Source organism: Pteropus alecto, unplaced genomic scaffold, assembly GCF_000325575.1.
Source record: "Pteropus alecto unplaced genomic scaffold, ASM32557v1 scaffold101, whole genome shotgun sequence".
Lineage (NCBI taxonomy): Eukaryota > Metazoa > Chordata > Mammalia > Chiroptera > Pteropodidae > Pteropus > Pteropus alecto.
In genome coordinates, this window is record NW_006432945.1 from 10402948 (window position 1) to 10423340 (window position 20393).

The following is a 20393-nucleotide window of genomic DNA, read 5'->3' on the forward strand; positions in this document are numbered from 1 at the left end:
AATGCAAACAAAATACAAAAAGTGAACTATCGACTTAGCAACTAAAAGATTTATTTCTACATTCCAATCAGATCTTCAATATAATTATTTTTCATTCTGTATTGCATGTGCACAGTATCTTATCAGAGGAAGTAAAAATTATATAAAGATTTGTTGATAACAATGTGTCTTATACTTCACTTATCGGGAAGTAATTTATCTGCTATTAATTACCCAGGAGATATAATTAAGAACCAAGAACATAAAAAGTCTCTGAATTTTTCAAAGTATACATACTCAAACTCATTTTTACTTCCAAGAGTATCTCTCGGATGTTGAAAGTAAGTTTAAATTTTTATACCAGTTATAAACACAATCCTAATAAGCTGAATAATTAATATTTGTTTTCCTAACTATAATAGGTCAGGAAAAGCAAATTGTGAAAGAAAATGGTCTTTTAATAGCAGGTACATACGGTAGTAAGAAATGACATCCAACAATAAGGCAAGAGCAAACTTCTCTTCAGTTTTAGACAGCAGAAGAACTCACTTATGTGAGTGGTAAAATGAACTGTGACCATTATTACTTTACTGATAGAAAAACGAAGCCACAGAGGTTATTTTGTCCAACTGCAGTTAGTCATTTCATGAGCAAGACATACATGATAGGGATTTTGACATCATCTAAATAAAAGGAAGGAGATATCTGATGACCTTGAGACTTGCTGTGTTCAGATGAGTAAAGAAGGGATAGAGGTGAAGGGTCACTGAAGGCATGGACTGCTTTTTTTATATAGTCAAGGTTTAATGTGAACACACTGCTACAGAAATTATGATAGACACTGAATTCAAAGTATGATTGTTTCGTCACATCTATTTATGGTATTTCTTAAATTCTATGACATTTAATCCATCCTAAATCTAAACATGAAATACAATTTGTGGATTTCAGCCTTTACTACTAAAATATAATGGGTGTGCAAAGCTGGTCATTTATATAAAAGTAAAGAAAGTCTACTAAAACTAACAAGACAGGTAGTGTCCAAAGAGAATTTCATTATCATGTACAGATTGTACTGCCGGTGGACAGAACTGACAACTTGCTCAGTCTAGACCCATCACCCACTGGTTTTCTCACACCACTATCTACACTTTACACCTAGGCTCACCTCCTGCCAGTCCAAGCAGATGGAAATAACCAAACTAGTAATCATAGCTGACCTTTATTAATAAAATCACCAACAACCTAAATGCTTATCTGAAGAATTAAATATTTCTGTATGTTCAACAAGAAAACAGCAAATAAGCTTTAAATTATTTTAATAGCAGGTCGAAATTTACCAACTTACTTGGCATCCTAGTCCTTATTCTTGTGGTTTGTTTGACCCATTCCCGAGGGCTGGTTTGATATACTGAACCTGAAGAAAACACATACACCAAGATATCATTTCACAAACTTTGAAAAGGTACACTATATTCTAGTGTTGCAAGATAAATTTATGAGAAAAGCAAAACAAAGTCGGGGAGGAAAACGACGAAAGCAATAGGTTCAAAAGTAAAAGATAATGCCAAAGGACCACGTCAGTGAGGATGAATCACTTCCCACAGCAGAATAAATATACGATCACCTAAGAAAGGAAACTATGTCTAAGTCCTTTGCTCTGGTCTACAGCTGTGACTGAGTTCAGTAACACCTGAACCTGATTTCAAGGTTATTTAAGAAGAAAAGAGTTAACCATCTGCTTTTGCGAATAAATTGCTTTCGGTAAAATTGACTTGAACACATTTCCACATCACAGAGTAACTCTCACATATACTACCAATGTGTGGTGAATTAAAAGGAAAGAGGATAAAATGACTTAAAATCCTATTAGAGTTTTTTGTTGGCAGAGTAAGACGGGTTAGAATTGTTTGACTCATAAAAGAACAACCAACCACTTAGCACAGAATGTTGCTTATCAAGAGCTGTGACATCTCGACCTGAAACAGAAAACAGAGATATAGTCATAGAATATTTGGAAATAAAAACAATGAAGGTGTTGCATAGATATTTTGCTTGTTTACTGTGGATACTATAAGACAAAACAAACAAAAACCGTTTCTTTCATCAGTCCCAAACATATATGATATATATTTATTTTACCTTTTCTAAACTTCAAAAATGTTCAGGATTTAGAGAATTGGAAGTCAGCTTTAGGATCAACAAATATCAAAATGTTTTGAATGTTTACCAGTTATCAAGCATACTTTATTTAATTCTTACACTTTATTGTGGTAAATACTATGATTTTTCCTATTTTATAAATAAGGAAACTGAAATTGAAAATTTGCCCAATTATATATGTAAAAGTAGTAGGGCTGAACTATAAACCTGGCAGTCCATATATAATGTAATATAAGCAGACTTGTGGACATTGCAGAATAAGAGATGAAGTAAAATATGCTACCACATGTTTCGGAGCAGTATCTAAGAACAACTATAATACTTGAAACTAATTAAAATAAATAAATTTAAAAAAAGGAAAGCATCGATTAAGTATTTTTTCTGACTAAACTCAATTATTATAGATGATGCAAAAAAAAAAAATAACTGTAAAATGATACAATGGGAATTAGAAAATGATTTACAATTATAACAAGGTAAATCTCAAATTTGCCCTAAGAAAGGGAGTTACTTCTACTCATTGATAATAATATTGATATAAAGTTATTTTCAACTTTATTTTTTTCTGAATACAAATACAACATACGCTGGCTATAAAATAAATGCACCATTCTACAAATGCATAACTTAAAAGTTCATAAATATCATATTAAGTGCCTACTATGTCAAAACATTACATGTAGAAATACGATGGTGAATCAGATGTATATTCTTCTAGATTTGTCTTCAGTCTATACTAACAAAATACATTTTAAAAAAGTAGACACACGATTTTTTATGTTGTCTTTATTCTAAGAAGTAGTTTTTAAAAAACACCTCAGATTTAGGGTTCTATCTTATAATCAATGGTGCATGTCACAGTTTAACTGGATGGCTTTTCTTTTCCAGTGATGTATGAAATCAATGGTATCTTAGACTTGAGGGACTATCTCTTGAACATCTACTCATTAGCATACAGAATTCATTTTCATAGAGAAATAGTATTCCACTGCATGAGTGAAGCATAATTCATGTAGGAAGATATATCTAAGAGCTTCCAAAGACCAAAGACTTAGAATAACAAAGGACAAATACATAAGATGTTTCAGACAGTAATTTTCCACAAATGATCTGTTTTTGTGTTTTAGCAACTTATTCATTGTGTTATGTCTTAAAGTTACAAATCTAGAATGTACTGAAAACTAAAATAAGTAAATAAATAAAGTGGAATTCTATGAATACAGCGATTATAAAACAAATTTCCAAAGACTTCTTTCAAAATAATCTCATTTTAAAAACGGTGATGTGAAAGGAAAAAAAAAGTCCTTGAAAATTCTACACACAGGACATTTTTGGTTGATTAATAACTAACTCAAATTCTGGACGTGATTTACAAATTTGAAAAGAAAAAACTGTATCATTTCTGCTTAACCTAAGAAATACATATTCATTGTACATAATCTGCAAAATACAGGAAAAACGTGAAAGAAAAATGTCACCATGAATTCTACCATCCTAAACGAATCACTGTTAGCTTTTTAGCCTATTCTCAATTTTTCTTTGTGTTATATTTTCTCAACATTTTATTATTAATGTTTTCAAAGCTGTAAGCAAAGCTCTCAGTCTTTTATATGCCACCACCTACCTTACCATTAACTTTCTACTATATCTGGTTTGTCACTTATTTATTCATCCTTCCAAACTTTTACAACAGAATTGAAATTACACTGCATATAAAATTTTATATCTTTATTAGAATATGTCCAGTATAAGCAGACTCGAACTACTATATCAGTTAAACTATATTTATCAACAAATTTATATTGTAAGCAAGAATATTCAACATAATGCTGAAAGCAGTCGTTTTATTTTTTTAATTCAAATTCAAGCTTGACTACAGTGACAATTAACTCAAGAAACAAATTTAAGATGCAAGATGATGTTTTTTAAGCATTTGCCATACCTTTTTCAATATTTTACATTAAACTGCAAAAAAGGATCTTTAAAAATGAGAACAGGATTGACCATGCCCACAGATAGACTCTTAAGTGTGCAAAAACATGGCTTTACTTACTTTGTGACGACTGCCAAAATGAATCTGAATATTGACTTCCTCCACTGGTTTGGGCTAAAAATAAAAAAGAAATATAGTATAATAGAAAGCACGTATTAACTTTTTAAATGTACGTTTGGTAAGAGAAAAATGAGTAATTAAAAGAGCAAAAATATTCAGATAAACCTCAAGGAATTCAATACTTGGATGCATAATTTTGAAAAAGTTCTAGCGTCAGGTTGTAGCTAAAAAATTTATTATCTTTCTACTGACTGCTTTCTAAAGAAAAAAAGAAAAGATAGAGAACATGACATGAAGGGAAATCTTTGAAAGTTTGTAACACTGTATCTTCTTGAAATTATTAAAATCAATTTTTGCCTTAAGTTTCTCTTGTAAGCAGTCAATACATTATGTATTTTAGCCTACTCTTCTTAAAAACTTTTTCATGTAAAAGTGGAATTTATAGTCTACGTCCATGCTACCCTGAACAAGCCCAATCCCGTCTGATCTCTGAAGCTAAACAGGGTCAGGACTGGTTAGTACTTGGATGGCAGACCACCTAGGAAGACCAGGTGCTGTAGGTGTAAAAAATAAAAAAATAAGGATTGTAAGCTGACAAGGTCCTTGCAATCTGTGAGGTCAATCAAGGGTTGCCTCGCCTAAAAAAAATATATGTGGAATTTATAAATAAATCTGTTTAAAAGTAATCAGATTGCTGTTTTGGAAACAGAAGCATTTGACACATCCATGTAAGATGGCTAAATATTTTTGATAGTGTATTCCGATTACTAAAAAAATTTTAGCATCAATCTCCAAAACTTATTTCTAACATTACATATATATGCATTACTGAAATATGAATGTGTTATGTATATTATGAAACAACAAAAAAAGATATTTTAAATGAATGAAATTTTAAAAATATACATGAAACTAGTATTTTCTTCCTGCAGTGAATCTTCTTGTACCTCTTTGGTGATAACTGGTCTCAAAGATAGCTAGGAAGATCAATATTCTTAATACACCTCATGTCTCTGTTCTTTACCTAGACTTTTCTTCTGCATGCAAATATGTGTGCTTCGATGAGAATTTATTAGAATTCTAAAGGGATCACAGAGCGTGGGGTTTATGTAGTTTTAAAAAGCTATCTGCTGGTAGCAATGGCATCAAACCATTGGCTATATGAATTGCTTAATTAGTCTCTAATTTTTAGAGCTTTATGTATATATATGAAAACTAATAATAGCTCTTAATTTGAGTGTTTACTACATGCCGGGTACTTTCTAAGTGCTTTGCACGTATGTATTAATTTAACCTCACAACAACCCAGATGAGGAAACTGAGGAACGTAAAAGTTCAGCAACTGCCTGAGGGCACAAACCCAGAAGTGGAGGAGTGAAACTCAGGGTTCTGGCTCCAGAGTCCAGGTTCTGAACCACTATGCTAGAGTGTTGCATATCTCCTTTGGGATTTCTGTATTAAGAAAGAAAGGGGAAAAGTGAGGAAGGGTGGGAAATATATAGATTACCAAATGCCCGGAGACCAGCTTATGAGCTTATTTTTAAAGCTGAATGATTAAGTAAAACTTAGAAACTATAGAAATTCTCAAAAGATGGTGAGGGGAAAGTGGAAACTTACTCTTCCACAGGGCTGAAATACAAAATTACTCAGTATTTACAGAGTTTATAAATTCGATCAGCACCCTCAAGGCACAAATTCACATTTTTTTCCTCTCCTCTTCAGTCAATTTTTTTCCTTGAATAAACTTAGACACGAACTTACATGAACTATCAAGAACTATTAAGGCTAACTTGGTGTGAAATTGAACAATCCAGAAATGAAAGTAGTTTCCTAAGTTTGTTAAAATTTCCTAAAAGCTACCACTCCTGATGGTGTAGTATTAATGTCGATGTGATCACTTTCCCTATAATTTTTTTAAAAATTACAAATGACTCTTCTTGTGAGCACCAAAAAAATCATATTCCATAAATATCAAAGCAGGCTAAAAAGTGACTTATTTGTTTACATATTACATGACATTACTAATCAGATGTACTCATCATGGACTCAGTAATTTTAATAAATTAAAAAGTATGAAACTTAAAAAAAAGTTTTTAAAGTATTTTTTTTAAAAAAGTGAATTCACAAAATACCTTTATATTTTCACTAAAAATACAGCTCCTAAGGTAAGAGTCGTATGTATACAAAGTGATGTTACCTTCAGACTCAACAGAAGCCCCGGGTCCGACCTTAACAGAAGTAACAGAAGTGACATCAGAGCTAACATCAGAGTTGTCTTCATCTTCTTCAGTGTCCCCTAAAAAGAAGTAAAGGTTACACCAGCACAGTCTTTATTCTGGTACTCTAAAAGGCTGGATTAAACAGCAAAAACAAACAATTCGACGTTAAGAAGAAGCCTCTTAATTATCTGATATAGAATTGCTCTTTATTTTGTTTACTATTGAGTCAGAAAGTTTTAAGTAACCTAAAATTGAGCTCATTTGTGTTCTCTAAGGTGTATAATTATATTCCAAACATATATTCAGAGCAGTATCTGTAAGATTATATATTCTAAGGCTTTAATATAGAGTAAAAAAAAAAAAGGAGCCTTAAATAGTGGAAAAATTTTACCTTATGGGGGGAAACTACATATAATTAGTGTGTAAATACAGACAAGACTGGTATATGCACACATGCTTGTCTGTTTGTGTGTGTTGGGAGTGTACACAAACATTTCAGTATGCAGATGACTAATTTCAGGTTATGGTACACTTAAAAATGGGCTAAATTGTACTATATTATTCAAATATGGACTAGTTATGAGAATCTGGAAAACTGTTTGTTTTAATACCATAATCAAAGGCCAGCACATCTCAGAAACTAAAAATATTAGCTTCACTTAAAATTATTAACTCAGACAAAAGATGCTTAAAATGCACATACAGGCTACCAACACTTATTCTATACTATTTACCTGCCCATTTAACAGTTCAGATAAGCATAAATTTTTTTTTCTGAAGAAAAAGACACATTAGGTCTGTACTGCATACATAAATTCTTTATAAGTTGTGAACTTTGAAAAAAAAGAAAAAAGAAAAAGACACGTTTTCTGCTCTCATTCTTAAGAACCTATCAAAAGTGCTTCTAACAGGAACAAAAAAGATTCAGAATATACAGCATGACATTTTAGAAGAAAATACCTTCTTCAGAGAAATTGACCTTCTGTTGGACACTGGTGGTTTCTAGAAGAGAAAAGCATATGTGTTGTATACAACATCAAAAGTTAAAGTTTAGGAATAAGAGCATCTAAGTTAAAAAAAGTGAGCATAAAGACACATCAACTCAACTTTTTCCCTCCGCTAAATTATGAGAGAGTCTATTATTTCCCTCTATGTTATTTCAGGAATAAGTCTGATACAAATCGGAATCAGAAGAAAAGCTTATTTTTCCTTCATCCATGGGTTTGTATTCTAAAATGCAACCTGTGTTCACAGACTTTAAATACTATGTTGATATATATTCCAGTCCCTATAGGTGCTAATTTTCAACAAGATCTTCAAGACTTTATCTGATTCCCAAAATGTCAGAAGGGAAAACACTAGTATGTTAAGGTTCAAAGATTAACTAAAGGACTTGTCAAAAGGTGCCAGGACTAACAAGTGATCAAAAAAGGACAAGAACACAGGCTATGGCCCTTTTACCGCTCCATCAGTTTTGTTCATAACAGCGCATCGTAAGCACTCAATAATTTTTTTAAAATTAAGACTATTGTTTCAGAGCAGTTTAAGGTTCACAGCAAAATTAAGTGGAAAGGAGATTACTCATTTGCTCCCTGCCCCCACACATGCAGTCTCCCCATTATCAACATCCCCACCAGAGTGGTACATCTGTTACATCACATCACCCAAAGACTGTAATTTACATTACGGTTCACTCTTGGTGTTATGAGAGTTTAGACCAACATATAATGACAAGTATCCATCGTTACAGTATCAAACAGACTACTTTCACTGCCCTGAAAAATCCTCTGTGCTCCACCTATTCATCCCTCCCACACTCTCTAAAACCCTTGGCAACCACTGATCTTTTGGCCCTTTCCAGGATGTCATGTAGTAAGAATCATACAGGTGTGTATCCTTTTCAGATTGGCTTCTTTCACTTAGTAATATGCATTTAAGGTTCCTTCATGTCTTTTTCATGGCTTGATAGCTTGTTCATTTTCAGCACTGAGTAATATTCCATTGTCTGGATGCACCATAGTTTATTTATCCATTCACCTACTAAAAGACATCTTGGTTGCTTTCAAGTTTTGGCAATTATGTATAAAGGAAATACAAAAATGAGTGCAGGTTTTTGCATGGACATGTTTTCAACTCTCTTGAGTAAATATTGAAGAGTGATTGCTGGATAGTCTAGTATGTTTAGTTATAAGAAACTGTAAAACCATCTTCAAAGTGGTTATATCACTTTACATTCTCACCAGCAATGAATGAGAGTTCCTGTTATTTCACATTCTTGCCAGCATTTGGTGCTGTCAGTGTTCTGCACTTTGCCCACTCTAATAGGTGTATAGTGGTGGCTCACTGTTGTTTTAAATTTCGTTTCCCTGATGACATATGATGTGGAGCATCTTTTCATATGCATCTTTTCATCTGGATTTTTGCCATCTGTATATTTTCTTTGGAGAGGTGTCTGTTAAGATCTTAGGCCTGTTTTTAAATCAAATTATTTCCTTATTATTGAGTTTTAAGAGTTCTTTGTGTATACTGGTTAATAGTGCTTTAATAGATGTCTTTTGCAGAGCAGAAGTTTTTAATTTTAATGAAGTTCAGCTTATCGATTATTTCTTTCATGGCTCATGCCTTTAGTTTATATCTTTGAAGGCATCGCAATGCCCAAGGTCACCTAGGTTTTCTCCTATGTTGTCTTCTAGTCGTTTTATAGTTTTGTGTTTACATTTAGTCTGTGATCTGTTTTGAGTTAATTTTTGTTAAGGGCATAAGATCTATGTCTAGATTAACTTTTTTGCATGAGGATATCCAGTTGTTCCAGTATGATTTGTTGAAAAGACTCTGCTCTGTTATGTTGCCTTTGCTCCTTTGTCAAAGATCAGTTGACTATATGTGGGTCTATTTATGGGATTTCAGTTTGTTCCATTGATCGATCTGTCTATTCTTTTGCCAATACGATGCTGTCTTGATTACAGTGGCTTTATAATAAGTCTTGAGGTTGAGTCCTGTCCTCCTACTTTGTTCTTCACATTCGATACTGTGTTGGCTATTCTGGACCCTCTGTTTGTCCATATACACTTTAGAGTTAGTTAACATCCACAAAATAGCTTGCTGGGATTATGATTGGGATTGCATTATGTCTATAGATTAAGTTGGGAAGAAATGACATCTTGACAACATTGAGCCTTCCTATCAATGAACATGGGAAAACTCCCCATTTAGTAGTTCTTTGATTTCATTCATCAGAGTTTTACAGTTTTTCTTATATAGATCTTCTAGATATTTTATTAATTTATATATAAGTATTCATCTGGGAGGATGCAGATGGTAACTGTATTGTATTTTTAATTTCAAATTTCTCGTTCATTGCTGACGTATAGGAAAAATAATGGACTTGTATATTAACCTTATATCCTGCAACCATGCTATAGTTGCTTATTAGTTTACGCAGTTTTTTGTCTATTCTCTTGGATTTTCTACATAGATGATCATATCATTTGTGAACAAAGATAGTTTTATTTCTTCCTTCCCAATCTGTATACCTCTTCTTTTACATGTCTTATCACATTAGCTAAAATTTTTGGCACAATGTTGAAAAGGAGTGGTGAGCAAAGGCATCCTTGTCTTGTACATGATGCTACAAAAGTTTTCAGTTTCTCACCACTGAGTATGATGTTAGCTGTAGGATTTTTTTGTAGATTGTCTTTATCAAGTTGAGAAAGTTCCCCTCTATTCCTAGTTTACTGAGTGTTTTTACAATGAATAAGCATTAATAAGAGTTTGTCAAATGTTGTTTCTGTATTTACTGATATGACCATGTGATATATTTCTTTAGTCTGTTAATATGATGGATACATTAATTGATTTTTAAATCGTATTTCTGTACTTTCTGGGGACTCGATATTTCTGATTCTAGGATTTATTCCAGTCACTGACATATAGGAGGTGGTTAAAAAGAAATGATAGATTTTAGGATCACAGAATAAAAACTTTTAAGTTAAGACTTTTGTAATATTTCTCATACTATGATAAAAAAACAAGCAAATTAAGAAAAAGAATTAGATTTCATAATAATTAGATGTCATGCAAGGTTTTAAATATTTCATTTAAATATCTGTCTTCATCTTTTTAACTGGAAAGACTGTACAGATAAATATTTAAATACAATCTGATGAGTAAGAGCATCTATGACTACTAAGTTTCAATTTCATTTCTCTCTTTTGTTATTCAGGTTCCTTTATTTTAAATCTCTTGGCTGCTACACGTACAAGTTTAAAACATTAAAAAATATACATATATGGGTATATAAAGGTATTACTCCTCCCTATGCTTGTGCAAAAGCTTTTTTGAGACATTAAAATCCTATTTGGAGCAGTAATACCCTTAATTAAAGTTTTTAAAGAAATTATAAAAGCTGTGGCTTTAACAAATATACAGACACATGGCAATAACTGAATGTACTAAGGTATCACTTTTTCAATAACTTCAACCAATTAGAAAAAGGTACCTTCAGTACCTTTGTTATAATACATCACTTATAACCATCTCCTCTGGTGGAGACCACTAATTGTAACACTTTCTGTTCACTTTCTTTTGCTTGACTATAGATTTTAAGAGAACTACAAAGTTCCAGGGACATTTCTACTACTGTATAGACATTCTCCCATTCCTAGAGACTTGTGGAATTTGTTGGTGTGAGGAGTGAAGGCTACTCAAGCAAAATATAAGCTTTGCTTACTTTCTGTTTTGTCTGGGGACAAAGATATGAAGATTTCGTAAATGACACTATTACGCTTTCTCAAAGAGAAGACTGGATAGAATACAGGAGTGTCTTCCTGTGCTGCCAGAACAACACAGCACGGAGTATTACAATAAATCTATGTCCAGGCAAGTATGGAATTCTCTGAATTTACTTAGAACAGATGACAATATGGGTAACTTGCTGTCTTTATTCCTGCCATTGATATGAATCAGAGGTCCGTAAACTTTTTCCATAAAGGGCCAAACAGTAAATATTTTAGGTTTTGTGAGCCAAATAAGTTCTCTGTCATATATATGTGTGTGTGTGTAAATATATATGTGTATGTGTGTGTATATATATATGATTACACGTTTATTCATACATATAAAAATATTAATGTGAAATATATACATATTTCACAAAATGTAAAGATCTTTTTTAGCTCATAGGCTGTACAAAAACCGAACTGCAGATCAGACTTTGAAGCTTTAGTTTACTAACCCCTGGTATAGACAGTTTTAAGAACAGTATCTTTAAGACTATTCACTGTCAACCAGGCTTTTGAGAACAGAGTGCGGCAGCAGGAAGGAGAGAATAAAGAACAGTCTGGGATATCATTAATACTCAAGCTCCATGAACAGCCACTTGATATACTCATCTCACAGAAATTTCTACACTAATCTTACAGAAACTTCTGTTAAACTAGAAAGCACTTGTTTTAAAGTTTTTATTATAAAGTACTTATAAAGATGACTGACTCTAGCATAAAAAGTATAAGTATGGGATTATTTTAGCTCAAGTTCTCTTCCAATTAATACTCTGATTTAAAAATGTGTTTTAAAAGTTTTTAAATAGAGTATTTGAGAAACTCTGGTGGGTAAAAGTACACATGATAGTTTTATACTGCAAAGATCATTTTTAGTACCGACACTATAAATCCTGAAGCTGCGAAAGAAATTAGCCTGAGCTTAAGTGAAAGATGAATTTAAAAGAAGATGCAACTATTTATAAAGAAAAATGAAGCTTCCATCCTTTTGACTCATATCCAGATTTAGAAGAGAACTGTAACTTAAAACTAAGGCCAACCACAAGCCACGTAGGTTCACTTAAAGCCACAGATCTTGGTATCTCATGTCCTACACCCAGGCAAATGCTGAAAAGAATTTAAACCAGGTAAACGAACATGGCAAAGAATACTGAACTTACTATTAAAAAAATCTCAAATTCACTTTCTACATCAAGAAAAAAATCTTACTTAGTAAGTTGATATCTCCTTACAATAATATGAATTTTAAAAAGGCTAATAAAAACTAAAATGTATTTATTACATGTTCTTACATGAATTTAAACAATAGTATAACAAAATCCATTTCAGACAGAATAAAAACTAAGGCTATTAAGAAAGCTCATGGTCATAGGGACAGTGTCCTGCACGCCAAGATAATAAAGCAAATGATAATCTCAAGCCAGTGACTACACATGTGTGCTCCTATATACCACTGGTAATCAGAACCCTCAAAGACAACCTGTAAGAATTAGAAACAAACAAACCTAATTCACTCATGTTAGTATTTCCATTTGTTGTGTATGTCGAATCTGCAAGAGAGATAGCAAGACAATAATTAGAGCTTAAACGGAAATGCATCATATGGTTCTTTACCACAGGTTCATCATCACAACCTTAATAGATCTTTATCGTTATAATACTTGATAGTCATCTATCAGGAGAAAAAAAAAATCAACCTAATTCTTTCTTATAGTTAATGACTGAGGAGTAGAAACTCAATGTGAAGACAAATAAGCTCCTTTTCAGTTTCTATAATAAAGCATTCTTATGAGCCAATTTTTAATTGAAACGAAAATAAAAGTTGACTGCTCAGAATGACTTTACTAGTTTCCTTTCATAGTCATGAAATTAATTTAAGGGCAACACTTCTTAAAAGTTTTCATCAAAAAGAAATTCATTGCGGCAGGGAAATTTTAGAGCCCTGAGCCACAAAGCCTCGATCTTCAATTTTTTATCAGCCTTATACTGGTAAGAATAAAAAGTCCCTGACTCTCATTTTTAAAATCATCAGGCCAAGAAAAAGAATCATAACGACATGTTAAGAAACACCTCTTAAAAAGAATCAGGAAGTCCTTTATATACTTATATGGAAATATGGTAAGTAAAAATAAAAACAAACAATATGGAGGTCCAAAAAAAGAGTATTTATCATGCTAAAATTTGTGTTAAGAAAGGGAGGAAAAGATCATTTATACATGAGTTTCCTTATATCTCCATAAAGTATCTCTGGAAGAATACCTAAGAAACTGACAACATTGGCTGCCTCTGATTAGGACAATGGGTGGGTAAAGACAGAGGGGGCAGGGATTTTTCACTGCATATTTATAGTAACTTTTGAATTTTGAACCATATGAATACATGTACTACTCTATTTAAAAATTAAAATTATATTTATAAAAAAGTTAAACCAAGAGACAAAACAATCTCTTACCAGATCTTGAACTTCTTAGAGGGGGTCTACGCAGGCTGATTACAGGGTCTTCACTCGCCACTAATATGGGAGGAGAAAGTATTTGGAAAAGTATAAAATGTCCAATATTCTAAATTATGTAATCATCTATTTATTCAACAAAGGTTTTCTGAGCTTTCCAATATGCTAAGAAAAATGGAACTAGAGACAAATTTCCTGTCATAAAAAATTTATGGACTTGATGGAAAAATTGGTAATTTTTCTCAGCAGACCATATTTGTATAAAAGGAAAGAAATTCAAATAAAACTCTTCTAATTTCTCAAGTAAGAACCAAATTCTGATGCTGTACACCAGAAATAAATAAAATATTGAATGTCAATTCTAATTGGGGGGCGGGGGGAGAACCAAAAGAACCAGAAAAGTGAAATTCCATTTGTAGCATACATTTATTGTGGATTACTTATGGTATATTTTAATTTCAAGGTTTACTTCCTGAGAGTTAATACACTCCTTCCAAGACTTTCACCTTGTGTGTTCAGGAAATGCAAACTCCAATTCCAAATAAAACATTAATGTTAGCCTAGAAATCCAAGATGTGTTTTCTTAAAGAGTCTCTCACGAAACATAATCTAAATCCCAATATATATCTAAATTTGGATAATATGTTTTATTTCATTTGTCTCTATAAAAAAGCATTATATTTGACCTTGTATGAGAACTGTGAAAACCATATCAGACTGGCTTTCATTGGCCAACGTCATTACACTGACTGCCCATGTTTGTGACTTAACTCAATTTCCCTTTTATAGTATCTAGAAGAGAAATCCCAAAGGGCTGGTCATTCATTTGTCCAAAAAATACTTACTGAGCATGTTTTTATCCACCTTAAATACAGAGATGCAGGAAAGCAATTAAATTGATTTTGTGTAACTCAAAAAGGCAAAACTAAGACGAACAAGGGAAAGTTACAGCAAAGCAGCTTTTAATTCAATATTAGAACTTTTAATTCAATGTTATCTCCAAAACAGAACAGATAATGAAGGCATGATTTCCAAATCACTGAAGATGATCAAGCAATGCATGAGTGGATGTTTGAAGATTGTGAAGATTTAGGGATGGCTCCCTAAATCTTATGGCTCTAAGATTCTATGAAATAACTTAAGTTGTTAACATTTCATACATGAGGTATTTAGAACTTACATGGGTAGCTTTAAAAATAAATCTTGAACATGTCTCATATTCCCATTATTATAACCACCTTCCTCTTTTTCTCCTCTGTATTCCCATACTTTTCGGGCTTAATTAAAAGCTAAACTCAACTTAATCTACAAACATTAATTACTATTTCAGTCCCTATCTTTTCATTTAAGAAGCATTTCCTGTATGCCCTACTATATACATAGCTCTGTGTAAGATACTCAAAGAAGACAGAGTACTAAAGAGAAGTATTAGAGAATAAAATAAGTACCCTTCTTCTTTATTTGCAAGCTTCTTCTCTTGTCTGCTTTTGCTCACGACTGCACCCCCAGGCATCTAGTATGGGGACTGGCATAAACTAGGTGCTTGATAAATATCTGGAGAATGAATGAATGAATGAATGCTGTAACTACAGCCACCAAAGAACCAAATGCTCAAACAAAATAGGTGGCATTCAAAAATATTTATCTATGATTATTCAGCTAGAAACCACAACTAGTAAAACTAAGTATCTACCTAATTTTAAGGAAAGTAAATGAAAATTTCCCAATATATTTTTAGATTATAAACTTAGTTCCATGATTTCCAGAAAAGAATGAATCTAGCCACAGAAGAACAGTTATATATGTATATATGGAATGAACTGATTGAACAATCTACTGGTTACTTTAATGTGAACATAATTCAATTCTAGAACTTTAAACAATGAGAAGAGTTGAAATTATATCCCTGTTCTAATATAATCAACATTTTTATGATTTCCAAAAACTGGATGACCAATGATATAGTTGTCTTTACTAGGCTGTTTCAGAAAGTGGCCTCTTGGTTTAGTCTTTATTCTTAATGGCATCTTTGGATAAATGTCTCTCAGACCACACTAATGGCTTTACATACAATTGCGGCACGGTTTTGAATAACAAGTTAAACTGAAAGTCTATGATTCTCAAGGAAGAGGAAGGGCCTCTCTTTAAACTTGTACTTAAAGGAGTTCTCTATCAAAGAGTAGCTCTTATTTAAGTAATTTTTCTGTTAGACAGACTTTATAAGCATTTATTTAATAATTCCCCAAACTTTCTTTTTATTAAGAGGCATGAAATGGGAGCATGCCAAATGCTAGATACAGTAAGATTTTTAAAAGCACCTTTTAGAGTTAAAAGAACCCTGAGTATCATAAACCTCCCAAATATGCACATACTCTTATCGGTAGCTATACTGTATGCACAGTGTACTATCAATATATTCCGGGTAACCTATGTATGGGTTCCATCAATCTATCATTTTTATTGGAAAATGTTTTCTTTTCCATTTCTAATTATAGTATAAGCTTTTTGAGAAAAAGTTTTATGAACTTCACATCTTTTGTAAAGTGCCATAAAAAAAGAAACCCTTGTGTTTGCATGTTTTATTGTGGACAAAGTGATTTTGCATGTACTATCTTATTTCTGCAGTGGTATTGTGAGTTAGGCAGGGTAAATCACATAGATAAAAGCCTGAGGGTCAAGGTGGACAGGTAACTCAACCAAGATCCAGTGCTCTTTTGACATGATACAGCCATGCACCTCATTATCAGTCCTTAAATGCAGGCCTAATGTGAACTCTAGACCATCCAAGACATTCTATTGCATCAGTTTTATAGCGTTCTATAGGATAGCATTCAACAATCTTCTTTACGTCAATTTACTTAACTCCTTAATTTTTATAAATTTACTCTAGCTTTTATTTTCCTACCCCCTCTTTAATTCCCCCCCACAACTTCCATCTCTGACCAACGAATGTTGCCCTCTCCCCGCCACTTTTTTTTTTTAAGAACTGGATCTCTGAAGGTGAGACATCTCCTCCCACAAGCTTGCGGCACGCACTCGGGGGCCCCACCAGGGGTATGGACCGTGGCTCCACCTGGGGGGGCGAACCCAGGACCTTTTACGTGTAAAGCAGACATGCTAATCACTACACTGTGGAGCCACCCCCTCTAGATTTTAAAAATTAGAAATATTTGCTTCTCCAGGTATAAGGGACATGCAATTAAATCTATTGTAAATAAAATTTCAATAATATGCTTTTTTCCAAATGGCCTGGAAAATATGATTTTATCAGCTATTACTTGAAGCATTTTTCTCTTTTTAAAATTTTATTAATTTTTCTTATTTTTTCTCTTATTTTTTTCAAAGCATTTTTCTAAGTTAGTTTAACATAGGCTGCTCAAGGAATTAAACAAAAAGGTGTGTTTACTTGGAACTGAATTGGAACCAGATACTTTATTCTAAATTGAGAACAGTTCAAACTATAAAGTATAATCTTATTAAAAGCAATAGATAAAAAAATAAGTCAGGTTTTGCATTAAAAAAAAAAAAAAAAAGCCAGGGATGATCGATTTCAATTGCTAAAATCATTTACTCTTGTGGGACTTTCCTAGTATCAAAAAAGGCAAAGTGAAAATAAATGGAACTAAAAACCAAAAGATTCTAAACATTAATAATTGGAGTCAATCTTTTCTCCTGCTTTTCAAAATAGTTAAAATATTTTTATTTTACTTATTTTTTATTATTTATGCCTACAGCACCTGGTCTTCCTAGGTGGTCTCCCGTCCAAGTACTAACCAGGCCCGACCCTGCTTAGCTTCCGAGATCAGACATCGGGCTTGTTCAGGGTGGCATGGCCGTAGACCATGGACTATGGCTCCACTGGGGCACAAACCCAGGACCTTCTGCATATAAAGCAGACGTGCTAACAGCTACACTATGGAACCACGTCCAAAATAGTTAAAATAGTTTTAAAAACTTAAGCTGACTATCAAATGTAGCCTACTTCCACGATACATAGATACTAAGATACAAATAGTTTTATACTTTAACATCTCTGAGATTGGGATGCATCATACAATCTATGGCATATTACAGTTTAATAAGTAGCATTTCTTCTTTCTAGATGGTATATAAAACAATGATGGTATATCTTACAACTGATGATATCTTGGATTTGATGAACTGTAGTATCAACAAGAAACGACAAGATTAAACATATTGTGTCGTGATTTTACTATGCAGACCATTTAATCCATTTTAAACGGAAGGTAGTGTGACATTCATTCAACACTTAACCTACTGAATAGCTAATTATTAAATGGAAGAGTGACAGTGAGGTACTTGGGGGAAAATGAAACTTTGGAGAAGACAAATCTGGGTCTAAATTTTGGCTCAGTCACATACTATGTAATCTTAGGGAAGAGTCTTAGCTACTTTGAGCTCATTTTCTCATCTATAAAATGGGTATATCTATCCTGCATAGTTATGTGAATAAATTAACATATACAAAGTGCCTGGTACTTAGTAGGTACTCAAGTATGCATTCTGTCTTTTCTTGACACATTGCTTAATTCAATAAACACCTATAAAGAAGATTCACTGAAACTCTGAATGAGTTGGGACCCTTGATGAACCAGGCTATAATGTGTACATTTAAAAAGTTGGCAAGGAAGGAAAAGAAAACAAAATAATTCTTCTTACCCAGAGTTTCTTGTGTTCTGATAGTCTTCTTTGAGGCTGTTTGGCTTAAAACAGTTTGTGGAGATGGTTCATCCTCTAAAGAATAGATATGACGACTGTCAAAATTCTGAATATATGACCCAGATAGAGATTATGGATATAGCAATTATGTTAATAGCAATATTTAAGCAGAAAGGCAACTAATTTATTTCTTTAGAAATGTGAAATTAGGCTTACCAAAACTTACAAACTTAACTAGTCAGAACTACACTTAAGACAATAAAAAAAAACTATTAACCACTGATGCTTCACAACAGAAGTATACTTTAGAAAATTTAAAAGATGGGCTAGCGTGTCATAAATGTGGAAGAAAGCAGAAGAGTGAAGTATTTAGATCCTTATAGATTTACTTAAATAAAGGTAAATCCTTCATGTGTTAAAAAATTAACTTTCATAACTGCACTAGGCTCTGAGTCAACACAATCTAACACATATTGTCAAATAAAAATATGTGCAAAGCAGTCTCCCAGATATTGAAGGAGATACAGAATTAACATAAGGACCAAAGTATAACATAGTCCTTCAAATATATATGGTAGGATCTTTGTCTTCAGGAACTTTATAGTCTTAAAAGAGAGATAAAACTATCATATATGTGGCTAAACTGTCTTGAGTGACTACACCCTATAATACCTTACATATCTTTAATGTAAAGTTTCCAAAATCAACACATCTTCAAATGTATCAGCAGGTAAATGTGATGCCTATGACTCTGCTCTAAATTGAAAATCTACTTCCTCTTCATTTTCATCAACGGACTACCTATCGACGTAATCCTATTGTGATTCAAACCCCCTGACTTTTACCTCATAGGTGCCTGGGGCTAACATGAAACTTCCCTCCTGACTGGGTGTTAGATGGAGGTTAGCGGGCAAAGCGGGAGAGAATGGATTAAGCGTGTTGATTGACCTGGGACTCACCTAAAACTACACACTCACTTCGTCAGCATCCTTTCGGCTCATTTAGATGAAAACTAAGAGTCTTGCTTTGTCGAGCTACTACTTAACCAATGAGGTTACACTGAGGGCCCCCAACGTGGCAAAATTTAGGCAGAGACCACTGAAGTCGAGAAAGAGCGATCAGCTCAAGTTTATCATACACTGGGGGCTTCAAGTTCAGGACAACTTACCACATTTCAGTGTATGTATTTGGGTGGAGTCTCAAGTCAAATTCACCCACTACGTTATCCCACAAAACGCCCACTCACAAATTTCCCTTCCCTCCCTCCTCACCTGGATAGTGATGGAAAAGGGCTGGAAGGTTAGATTAAAATTCTCAGCTGGGGAGTGTTGGCCTCTTTGTTAAAGGAGGAAATGGAAGTGGCCTTGGTAGAAACATCCGCAAGACAGACGAAACCGAAATGAAACCGAGCCTGGAGTGATTCAGGTTCCCGCCTGCCGCCTAACTCGCCGTCCCCCAGTGAAGGCCTTCAGAAAGAGGCAATCCCGACACCCCTAAACTGATGCCCGGGGACGGGCTGAGCTGCCCGGTTTGCTCATTGGTACTACGCACGCTGCCTTCGCAGTCCTCGCGCCCGAGCCTCCTTCCTGCCTGCGGTGGGGTGGACCGGACGAGGTGACGCCCGGGCATCGGGGCGGAGGGGTCCCCCGAGCCCCGGCGGGGATGGGCTCCGCGGGGACCCACTCCCGGCTCCGAGGCATGCACACGCACCGCGCGCCCGCTGCGCCCGCTCCCGGGCTTGCGGCTGGGGCTGTTACCTCCGTCGGCCTCACCTTCGGAGAAATGCGAGTCCCGCAGCGCTCTCCGGGTTGTGGCCGGCGACGGCTGTGGCGGAGGCTGCTGCTGCGGCTGCGGCGGCGGCTGCTGCTGCTGCTGCTGCAGGCGGGCAGCCCTTCGCGTCTTCATCTCCTCGGCTTCCCGGCGCGGCGGCTGCCTCCGCTGCTGAGACCGAAGGTAGTAAGCGCTCTCTCTCACTTCCCCTTTCGCAGCGTCGGGCCGGAACTCTTCTAACGGGATTCGTTTTTCCACCGGGGACTTTTCTCTGGCCGCGCGGGGCTGGAAGTCGCGAT

The 20393-nt window shown here is 34.3% G+C and overlaps 1 protein-coding gene and 2 pseudogenes across 2 annotated transcripts in view; 1 reads left to right on the forward strand and 2 right to left on the reverse strand.

Annotated features, from left to right (window-relative positions):
- Positions 1-20393, reverse strand: part of TOR1AIP1 (torsin 1A interacting protein 1) — a 27763-nt gene that overhangs the window by 6791 nt on the left and 579 nt on the right. Inside the window, exons 1-9 of one of the 2 annotated variants that reach the window (XM_025043906.1) lie at positions 20097-20393; positions 18325-18399; positions 13645-13704; positions 12698-12742; positions 7375-7416; positions 6393-6491; positions 4196-4249; positions 1914-1958; positions 1328-1396 (exon numbers count right to left, since the gene is read on the reverse strand). The exon at positions 20097-20393 is cut by the window's right edge and continues 573 nt beyond it. In XM_025043906.1, the coding sequence (XP_024899674.1) occupies positions 1328-1396; positions 1914-1958; positions 4196-4249; positions 6393-6491; positions 7375-7416; positions 12698-12742; positions 13645-13704; positions 18325-18399; positions 20097-20393 (786 nt within the window). The remainder of the gene's footprint in view (positions 1-1327; positions 1397-1913; positions 1959-4195; positions 4250-6392; positions 6492-7374; positions 7417-12697; positions 12743-13644; positions 13705-18324; positions 18400-20096) is intronic. The other variant, XM_025043907.1, reaches the window with a different exon arrangement.
- LOC112476509 lies at positions 4640-4758 on the forward strand (annotated as a pseudogene).
- LOC112476465 lies at positions 17370-17485 on the reverse strand (annotated as a pseudogene).